Source organism: Larimichthys crocea, chromosome XII (genome assembly GCF_000972845.2).
Source record: "Larimichthys crocea isolate SSNF chromosome XII, L_crocea_2.0, whole genome shotgun sequence".
In the NCBI taxonomy this organism is placed as follows: Eukaryota; Metazoa; Chordata; class Actinopteri; family Sciaenidae; genus Larimichthys; species Larimichthys crocea.
Window position 1 is genome coordinate 23455733 of NC_040022.1, and position 11194 is coordinate 23466926.

An 11194-nucleotide genomic window follows, 5' to 3' on the forward strand; every position below is an offset into this window, starting at 1 on the left:
TCAGTGATGATGAAGATGATGAAAGTGACATTTGGCAATCAGCCACTGTATATAATTGTGCTTAAAAAGTTCTCTTAATAGAATTGTGCTTTTTAATATCAGGGAGGTGACACTGACTAACTACGTTTTTAAAGGTTTATATGAGGATTCATTTAATAGGAGCAATTTCTAATAGTGTATTTTATTACCGCAGTGTTTCTCAATCCTGGTCCTCGGGTACCACTGCCCTGCATGTTTAACATGTTTCCTCCTCCACCACACCTCATTCAAATGAGCAGATCGTTATCAGGCCACTACAGAGCTTGATGACGAGCTAATCATTTGAATGAGGTGTGGTGGAGGAGGAAACATCATACAAGATAAAACAAACAGAAGAGGAGTTCATCATAAAAACTTTTATTTGTTACAGTATATCGTGTTAGTAGTATCAGTATTGAATTCAGTATTGAATTCAATGGCTTGTCTCAATGTAACAGAGGACTCTTGTTGATAGTACTACAGGCTCATTACGGACAACTCTCGACTCTATTGCACCTCTAAAAAAAAGGCAATTAAACAAAGGAGGTTAGCACGATGGTATAGCCAGCAGACTCGTAAATTAAAGCAAGAGACGCGTAAATCTGAACGCAAATGGCGTGCCACTAAACTGGAAGAATCTCGTCTAGTCTGGCAAGATAATCTTAAAACATACAGGAAGGCTCTCCGTAATGCCAGAGCAGCCTATTATTCTTCATTAATAGAGGAGAATAACAACAACCCCATGTTTCTCTTCAGCACTGTAGCCAAGCTAACAGAGAGCCACAGCTCTACTGAGCATCTGTCACATCCATTCCTCTGCTGCTCTACCAGTAATTTTCCACTGTCCTCCCCTCTGCTCCACTCTCCCTGCCGGCCACGCCCACCTCATCAGCCAACTCTGTTCACATGTGCACTCAGGTGCTCCTCATCAGTATCAAGCCTGTATTTAAGCCTCCTGTTGTCCTCGGGTCAAAATGACCCGCCACTGTGTTAAAAACAAAAGAAAAATCCCCTAAATGATATTTTTTTAACTTTAAATTTTATGACTTTTCCTAGATTGGCCCCAACACTAGAAAAAATGAAATGTTGTTTTTAATCACATTTCCATGTAAGCTGTACCAAAAAAAGTACAAAGGTGGTCTTTGGGTCAAAATGACCCGTGAGGCAAATAGAGTTGAAATCAAGGTCACAGAGTTATTTACACACCACAGAATGTTACAATGTTTTAGTTGTGTCTCAGATCAATCAGTAGCAGAAGTAAACAAGACAAATCAGGATTTCTGTGCCTTTGATCAGTCTCAGATCAATTAGTAGTAAACGTGAACAAGACAGTAACAGACACATGGCCCCTGGTCATCTTCCACAACATCATTGATGTTTCCTCCTACAATGCCTTTGTGATCTGGAGAGAGATCAACCCGACCTGGATATCTCATAAGAAGAACAAGGGGAGGGTGTTCCTGGAGCAGCTAGGAAAGGCACTTGTAACTCCACTCATTGAAAGAAGGAAGCATGTCCCCCGCACAGAAGCCTCAGCAGCAGTTGTGAAAGCTATTCAGAGTGCAGGAGCTCCTGATAAACCTGAGGATCCAGCTACCACAGCCACTTCCCCAGCTAGGGCAAGTAAGAGGAAGAGATGTCAGTTCTGCCCTCAAAAGAAGGACTGTAAAACACATACTGTGTGCTGCAGGTGTAAGAAATATATCTGCAAAGGCTGTGCACTTGCATACTGCGCTACATGTGCTAATTAGTTGAATGGGTTATGTTATTTTTCATATTTTGGTATTGTATTGTATTGTTTTGTATTGTCTTAAATTGTTCACTGGAGGAAAAAAAAAAAGAAAGAAACTTTAGTCATTGGAATGAATAAAAATGCATCCAGAACTCCTTTTCGCACATTTTTTTCCTTTTCTTGAGCTATAGAAATACAAGTGAAAAGGGAGAACTATATTACACATATTGTGGTGAAGGACAAGTTGTTTCTTCAAGCAATATGAAATTTGGTGTTTAAAATTCAATTAAGCTGCCTATATTGGGGGTTTAGTGAAGACGGGTCATTTTGACCCGGAGGACACAGGGTGTATACAGAAAATGAGGACGCCTCTCTGGTTCACAGACTCATTGCCAGATTGTTCTTAGCCTTCATGCAAGACTCTCCAACATTTTCCTTTGGACTGATCTCCTGTTGCCGACCCTGCCTTGGACTAATCTGCCCCGTCGTTCTTCCGGTAAACTATTCTGCCTTTTGTCCCCAACCACAATCTGTGGTTGGGGACAAAAGGCTGGGTTACAAAAGGCAATGTTACGTCATGACCGGTGGCACCAGGTGATCAAAGATCAGCTCAATAGCACAATGTTTGTACAGTACAGTTTGACAACAGTTTTTGCTTTCTCTATCGATTTCAAAGGTGAAATCTTGACCTTATTTTGATAGAAATGCTAACAGAAACATGTTACACACATGGACAAATACCATTTTTAGTTTTTCAGTTCCTCCTGGGGGGGCTCTAAAGAACCGTTTGTGAATAATTGGTAGATATTGTATTGAATACATTAAATAAAAGGGTTTTTCAATCAATAGTGGTGTGTACCTTATTTGTAATTTCCCATGACATTTACCATTGTACCTATATTGAAGGTGATCGATCATAATTGTTTGGGGAAAAACAAGGAGTCCGTGGGGTATTAAAAACGGTGAAAAGGACTCTACTTGTCCGGGCATTATCGTGTAAAAACGGCATTCAGTGCCGCTCCCTCTCCTCCGGCACTGAGTTACAATGATTACGGGAACGCCATGGAACTTTAATGATTCTCAAGAAGTTTGTGGTTAGCATGATGGTACAACATCACTGAATACTAGGGATGTAACGATACACTCAACTCACGACTCGATTCGAGTCACGATTTTTATTCCCAGCCAGCGCCGGGGAGAGGTCCCACGAGGGGATCCTCCAGCACCGTGCGGCCGTCCCTGACCCGAGTTTAATCCCTCGGGCAGACAGCACGGAAGTTGCGGTGATTGGTTAAAATTGCAACACCCCTGAATTCACGGGGATTCACTGAAGTTGCGTTGAAGTTGCAAATTGCAACATCGTGAATTCCTGGAGGGTCTGTGTTATGGTATCATTTACGGTACAGTCAGGCCTGACGCCGATTACCACTACTGCGCATATGTGTAGGTGTGTGTGTGTGTGTGTGTGTGTGTGTGACACAGAAAGGCAGACGCGGCAGTGGAAGCTGCAGCCACAACGTAACCTATTTCTAATTTAAAAAAAGACGAATGCTGCGTAACGGCTGTGCCGCGGTCAATTTCAACAGAGCAGATCGCACCAGACAGGAAATCCGACACAGAATCAACATAATAAACTGCTGCCCCCTTTCAAAATGAAACACAATACGCAGTTCATGTAGCTTATCACACCTTCACATCAACGTTAAGTCATGACCGATGGCACCAGGTCAGCAGTCAATCGATCAAAGGGTCTCAACATGAGCGATGAGAGACTAATTGTTCGAAGTGGAACAACACACAATAATTTATGACACAATATATCCTTTTTATAATCTCCTCCACGTCGGAGAAGCAAAGTAAGCTGTTTGTTGTTGTTTTCTTTATACACAGTTTATCGCGGGGTCTTGCGTACGTCCAGGATTCTCGCGTGATCTCGCGTCGGCCGGCTTGTTACACTGACAACAACTCACGGTGTGAGTTGACGCCGGGCAAAGGATGCAGCTAAAACGTGGCGCAGCCGTTGCGCGGCGCTTACGTCTCCTGTGTGAGTCTCGTGTTAGTGTTTCATTGACATTAAGTTGTAAATATAATGAATTAATGTTAATGTACTTACATTTTGCCTGTTCCTCTTTACTGGACAAAGATGACTCCTCTGGTGCGTCTCACTAAAGTTGGAAAGATAGATTTGCAGTCAATAACTCAAGTGAAACGTTAAAATACAAAACACTCAATATAAGCCAAATATCAGCTGCTGTCGTTGTATTCGTCATTGGCACCAACTCCACAAACTCCTCAGTGATGGTCAATGTGTGCTTCAACTGGCTGTCCAAATCCGCTGAAAGATCGGAAATCCTGTCTGCAACTGTGTTTCTTGTCAGGCTGATATTTGTAAAAGCCTGGCGTTTTTCAGGGTACACAATCTCCGCTGCCTTCATCATGCATGTTTTCACAAATTCACCCTCACGAAATGGTTTTGAAGCCACTGCAATTTCATCAGCAATAAGGTAGCTAGCTTCACTGCAACATCACCGATGTAAACACAGACTGCTGTTTCTTTAGACCCGCCAACGGTTCATTCACCTTCTCTCTTCTCTGCTGTCCTTGAAAGTTGTTGTATTTGTCTCCATGAAGACTCGCATAGTGGCGACGAAGGTTATATTCTTTCAGCACTGAAACATGCTGTGAACACACCATACATACAGCTTTCCCATTCACCACCATGAATAAATAGGAGGATGACCATTTTTCTTGGAACACTCGGCACCGTGCATCAATTTTTCTCTTTTTTGACAGAGACATACTGGAGCAATGAGGGTTCCAAAGCACGTAATGTTAAAAGTAGAAGCCGTAATAGATAGCGTAGACAAAACACAAAGGAGCTTGCGTAACACAATTGCTATTGTGCGATCCAGTGGACGCAGTTAGAACAGCAGTAGCAGCAATTTTCATACTTTACAAAATCATCTTGCCATACGTTTGACACCCCTGGTATAAAGCATAAGAGGTGCTTCATCAAGTCACCGTAGGATGCATCATTAAGCTTATACTATGGCTATATGACTCACTTATCAACAGATAAGATTGTCTAGGTTCAAAACATCATCCAGTTAAAGACCAGTTATATTGTTTACCAGAAGCATATAAATTGTTATCAGTACCTGCACATTAATAAACATGCCTTACCAGCAAGCCAGTGATAAAGAAGTATTTTCTGTGACCAAGATATAGAAACCTCTATACAAGTAAAAATTACATTACATAAAAGTTAAGCCTTTTATTAGGTTGTAAGTTGCCACAGTTTAAAAAGTAATATAAATACCTGGTGTATGGTCGCGTCTCACTGTCATTACATCGTCTATTTGTTGGTGACTGCCAATTACTGGACTCTCCCTGAAGATCCATCTTCCTCTTACCTAATTGGAATTCTTACAAATACAAAAAGAAAAGTTTGGTACATGTTCCTTTCACAAGATTAAAACCTGGACTCAGTATACCTCCTTCATCAAAGCTCTAAGATAGCTACTGCCTTGAAAACATCAATGACTTGTACATGTAATGAATAAGAGACTTTGAATCACACCTTTAACACTTGTGCCACTGGTGGATGGGCAAACCTGAGGATGAAAAAGAATATTTTATTTTAAAAGTTTTTGATCAAGCAATTATATTTACACAAGCTTTGTCCTCATACAAACATACTTATATTACAAAATATTTGCACTTATTCTCTTATACAATCAGGTATAGGCTTATTTTCCTCAGTCTAAAGCACTGTTCCAATGAGACAATCCTTCATAGGTCAATTTAGTGCCTCAAATGCATAATAATGCAAAGAATAGAAATACATTTGCTGATTACATGCCTGTGACATCTAGTGTCATCCTTACCTGAACACAATCAAAAAAAATAAAAACTAAATAAATGGCTATGAAAATATTTGAGCAGACATTAAAAATATAAATTGTATGATTATAATAGTTTCTGATACTGTTACAGGTTAGGTTAGAAATGGACCTCAAGCACTCACAGAGGTAAGTAGAACAGGTATGTGTACGGAAAGAAACATTAACATCTTAGCAGGTTGTACACAAAGGATGAAACATAAAACAAACTAAAAGTGGTTGGTAGTCCAGACAAAAGGCAACTAGAGGCCCAGGAGTGACAGAAAAAGAGAGAGAGAGAAAAAGGGCTGGACTATACCAGAGTCCGGTGGCAAATAAGGCGCTGCCCCCCTGGAGGCCGGTGGTGGGCAGGAGGAGCGTGGACTGCTGGGGTTGGCCGGGCCGCCAATGGGGCAGGAGGAGCTGCGACTGCTGATGTTGGCCGGGCCGCCAATGGGGCAGGAGGAGCTGCGACTGCTGATGTTGGCCGGGCCGCCAATGGTGTGGTGGTCTGCTGTTTACTGGTTAATAGCTGTACCTGGGTGTCCATTATACTTATCGTATGCCCCATGGTTTCCAGCCTCTGGCAAGTGTCAACAGCGGTGGCTATGCACTCCTGGAGGACAGGAGGAGGGCAAACTGTTCGGGTCGACCGGGCCGCTGACCGGGCAGGAGCAGCAAGGACTGCTGAAGTAAGCTGGGCCACCGATGGTGCAGGAGGAGGGACGACTGCTGATGTCGCCCGGGCCACAGATGGTGTGGTGGCCCGCTGATTATTGGTTAATAGTTGTACCTGGGTGGCCAATATACTCATTGTACGCCCCATGGTTTCCAGCCTCTGGCGAGTGTCAACAGCGGTAGCTATGCACTCCTGGAGGTTTAGGAGTGCTTCCTCAATCTTCTCAGAGTTTATATTGGACACTGGGTCCATATCTGGCCACATAATATCTGCTGCGTTTAAGATGGTTTGTTTGTTCTGTCACAGGTTAGTGGACCCAAATGCAGACACAGAGGTAAGGAGACCAGGTATGTTATAATTCCTTCTCTCCTCAACAATGCCTTCATCTGTAAAAAAAAAAAAAAACATGCCAACAATTTTTAGTCATGCAGAAATTTGAATTTTTTAAGTCAAATTCAAATAGTGAAATAGGTTGTAGGTACTTAGGTGGTTAAGCTGTTAGTTTTCTAGTGCATTACAGCCTTACAGAGCTAATAGGATGATTGTATGAGCTGAACGCATGTTAATTTGTTCGTATTTTAACTATTTAGTCTCGATTGCAGTACTGTTTGAGTTACTCTCAAGACAACAACAAATTAAATGTTCCTGCTATATATAGATATAGTGCTTTTTTAAACTGCAAATACAGACAATAATTGCCAGCATCAGGAGTACCATTAAATCATTATATCATATACAGCTGCTGAGCCTCCATTCAATTAATTTGGTGCAAACAAATTCATCAGTTACAGAGAACAGCAACAGCCAGAAATGTTGGGTGTGGGATTTAGCATGAAAGTAGGTGGATGGGAATCCACAAATGTAATCCATATTAGCAAACAAATAACAGCCAATTTATCAATATATTGTAGCTGTGTCCCTTTTTGTTATTGCTACCTGCTATATGCCTAAACACTGTAAATGTGGGTCACAAATTAAGAGCTTCACTGCACTGCCTTCAACACATGACAAATGATAAATGTTATATTGTGTAATCAAAGCTGTATACAGTATCCACTTCTAATTACCACTGTAAGGCATAGTAACAAACAATGATACATTCTCTAGACAAGCTGCAAATTGCCTTACTTTACTGAGATACAATGTCAATGTTGGCTGATCTCTTTAAAATAACTAGAAATCAAGCCCTTGATAACTGAACTGTGTTAATAAAACATTTAAAATTAATGATCTATTTTCAGCTTTCAGTAGCAACATGCACACAGGTGTACACAGGTGCCATATTTTAAAGATTCATAAAGAGCTTTAAAGCTCAATAGCTTCCAGGTCATGTGACCTATTGACTCAAAATCAGTCTAGAACAGTAGCTCTACACATGCTGTATGAGACACACCTCTTTCTATATCAACGCATGTCATATTTTTAATGAATTTTTAATATACAGTATTTCATAGTATAAATATGAGCTTTAAAGCTCAATAGCTTCCAGGTCATGTGACCTTTTGGTTCAGAATCAGTGTAGAACAGTCGATCTACACCTGCTGTATGAGACACACCTCTTTTTATAGAATTTTAACACCTGTCATATTTTTTATGATTTTTTAAATATATTTCATAATATAAATATGAGCTTTAAAGCTCAATAGCTTCCAGGTCATGTGACCTGTTAACTCAAAATCAGTCTAGAACAGTAGATCTACACTTGCTGTATGAGACACACCTCTTTTTATAGAATTTTAACACTTCTCTTATTAATTCTTAATATATTTCATAATGTAAATATGAGCATTGAAGAAGTGCATTCTTCATATTTTATAAATAAACGTTTAATACATTTAACACCCACGTCTTATTTTGAAAACCGGAAGTGTCCACACGCTGCAGTAAAGTCGCGCTGACTTTCCCAGTTTTCTCAAAGTATTTGTATTTGTCATAAAGTCGGCAATAAGGGCGCACTTGAAAATATTGGAGCGGCTGACTTGACAACGAGAAAACGAGAGACGGCTGGCTTGACCGCAGTGAAAAACGGGATAGTACATCTCAAGGGGTTATCCTTTGAAAATAAAGTACAAATAAAGTACAAAGTACAAAATTACATAAACAGGGAAAGTACACCTTATCAACATATTAACATATTAAGCTGTAAATGTAATGAATTAATGTTAGCGTACTTACATTTTGTCTGTTCCCCCACTCACCAGCGTATTTTCCGTTTCCTGCCCACAAAGCGACACAACGAAATCAATTCAACTATGTAGCAAAAGCTCAGGTTACCACACTATGACGCCACTAGCAACGAACACACCTAGAAACAAGCAAATTAAGCGGTCTTTAAAACGGAGTGGTGGATCAAAGGTAAAAGTGCAGATTCTTGCATTACATTTTATGATTTTATGATTTATGATTTGATGATTATATCATGTCTTTTAATGCTAATCTTATTTTTAAAGTATCTAGAAACTATTTATAATGTAGTTGAAGTATACAGTGCCATACTTCCACTGCACTTTTGTTACTTTCTACCACTGTGAAAAAGGATAATGTGAAAAGGATAGGACAACAGGGGAGGTTTCTGCTCATTGCTGCTGCACTGGTGACTCCTACAGGTTGTTTATAGTCTATGCACAACACCTCCTACAGGTCACGTCCTCCCTAAAAAGTGTGTGATAAACACACATACATGGCTGTAAATATTGGTACCCTTGATACATGTCCTTTTGGTTTACATTTGAACAAATATTGTGAGTCCCTACTTACTCTACAAAGACAATTTAAAATAACTTAAACAAAATTATTGGTGCCCTTTTAAAAGTTGTAAGGAATAATTGATTTAGAGTGATACTTTAAGCATATTAATGTACTTCAAATAGTATCATAGGTATGACAGAAAGACAAGCTTAGTAAGAAGATTAGTAAAAGGTAATAGGCAAGCATGGTCAACGTAAAGATTACAGGACCATCTCCAAAGAGCTATATGTTCCTACAACCACTGCTGCAAATATTTTTAAAAATAAGCCAACATCTCTGGAGATGGTTGCAAGAGGAACATTGGTCTGTGATTGAACAAAAGAATTGCTGGAATGGTCAAGAAAGAACAAAGGAAATTTTCAGAACGTATCCAAGTTGATCTTAAAGTTGAATATACAATAGCTTCAAGTGGCTCCCTTCATCGTCTGACCCAGGAAGACCTTTTAAGAGAGACACAAAAAAGCCGGACTGACCACAGTCTTGGAAAAATGTGCTTTAGACAGAAGAAACAAAATTAGAGTTTTTTGGTGAATCACACTAACCCAATGTTCATAGAAGAAAAAAATGAAGCCTTCGAAAGACAAGAGCTAAGGGACTGCAATAGGAAATTGGACATTTCAAATTGAGATAAAAAAAAATATATATAATTATATAGAAATAAAAAATAAAATAAAAAACAGGGGAAAAAAGCAAAAGCACATGATACTGCTGTGAAGCTTGTGTTTTACTGTGTGAAAGTCAGTCAGGATAAAAGTGACAAAATAAAAGTGTACCATCAGTTCTGTGCACCACCAGAGGGCAGTAGAAGTCAATGTTTCGCTGAATGGATGGTTTGATATCTCCCTACAGTATGCATGTAATATTTGAACATGGAAGATTTGGTGATTAAAGATGTATGGTAATGTTCAGAAAGATCAGAGTGCCTTTGTTTGACTGTGATTTTTTTAACCAGCTGGGATGGTTTGTGATTAGTCAGAGAGATTTATCATAGTGATTTAACAGTTATCAAGTAGCCCGCTTACATGAGGTTGTCAGGCACGCATCATTTGTCTTTGTGTATGTAAAAAATAAAAAATATATAAAGATTCTATGTCTGCATGGACATGAGGCTAATTCTGTAGAACTTTATATTACAGCTTGACAATAGCTCAAGATCTTTCAGCTCATTGTTTTGGTTTTAGGCTCTGATACCGATTGTACTATACCACGTGACAGGCAGACAAATTTAACAACTTGATGGGGAATACAGAGCCAGATATTTACTTCAGGAGTTATTGGTAGGGCTGTTGTAACATTCAAAAAATTACAGTACCCTTAAAGTAATATTGATACAAAAAGAATACTTCAACTGATACCTCATGTCGAACAAGCCACTGGCTTTGTGAGGACTGTGTAGCAGCTCATCCTGAAGTTTTCTTGTTTGATGAGAAGCATTATAATGCTGTTGCTTTATAGTGTTATGATGTACTTGGTACAAGGTTATTCAATACCAATACATTATACCAAGCCCTAGGTAATCATAAAGGTAGGATTTATTTCCAAACTAGTGTATTGAACTTCAGAGGATGGATCTGACTGTACCAAATGAACTGGCCTATTAGCGTTTGGGTGACTCTGCAAATGAGCGTCTCTGTTCACCTGCCTCCAGAGCCAAACCCAGCTGACCAGACCTTTCCATGACCCTGCTCAGTGGTGACAGCTGTACCCAGTCTCTATGGAACAACACACCATCCCAGAACAGGCCAAACAACGGTTCCTTCAAGACTAGGTCCCTCAAGACAGACAGGCAGTCAGACCAGGTCTTGAGCAGGATCTGACTCAGAACCAGCCACCCAGGTGTGCCCTGTTCGCCCCTGCACAACTACTCTTCTATTTACCACTTGTTTACCTCACTTTACCTCATTTCCCTGGTCTATATTTGTAGTCATGCTGAGCAGTTGGGGGATTTTCCTGTTGACAGATTAAATCTCAAACATCAGAAAATCCAGAAAAACAGATAAGTGGTCACCTTGACTGTGGATGTGAGAATTAATAGACAATAAAAACTAAGATATCACTAGACGTGAGAGGTACAAATAAACATATAGGTGCACCTTTGGACTTAAACCAAAAATAGGCAAATATTAAACCTGCAGG

The 11194-nt window shown here is 39.9% G+C and overlaps 1 protein-coding gene across 15 annotated transcripts in view; it reads right to left on the reverse strand.

The window, feature by feature from the left end:
* The window catches only part of nuggc.1 (nuclear GTPase, germinal center associated, tandem duplicate 1), a 91078-nt gene extending 82359 nt beyond the window's left edge, over nucleotides 1-8719 (reverse strand). For 4 of the 15 annotated variants that reach the window (XR_003463310.1, XM_027285169.1, XM_027285163.1 and 1 more), the window contains exons 1-5: nucleotides 8486-8623; nucleotides 5951-6696; nucleotides 5331-5364; nucleotides 5070-5175; nucleotides 3864-3915 (exon numbers count right to left, since the gene is read on the reverse strand). Coding sequence is in view for 14 of the 15 variants with exons in the window: in XM_027285169.1 (XP_027140970.1) it covers nucleotides 3864-3915; nucleotides 5070-5175; nucleotides 5331-5364; nucleotides 5951-6574 (816 nt within the window). In the remaining variant the exon portion in view is untranslated. Of the gene's footprint in view, nucleotides 1-3863; nucleotides 3916-5069; nucleotides 5176-5330; nucleotides 5365-5950; nucleotides 6697-8485 lie in introns of all 15 variants that reach the window. The other 11 variants (XM_027285174.1, XM_027285173.1, XM_027285168.1 and 8 more) reach the window with 8 other exon arrangements.
* Nucleotides 8720-11194: the final 2475 nt, after the last annotated feature.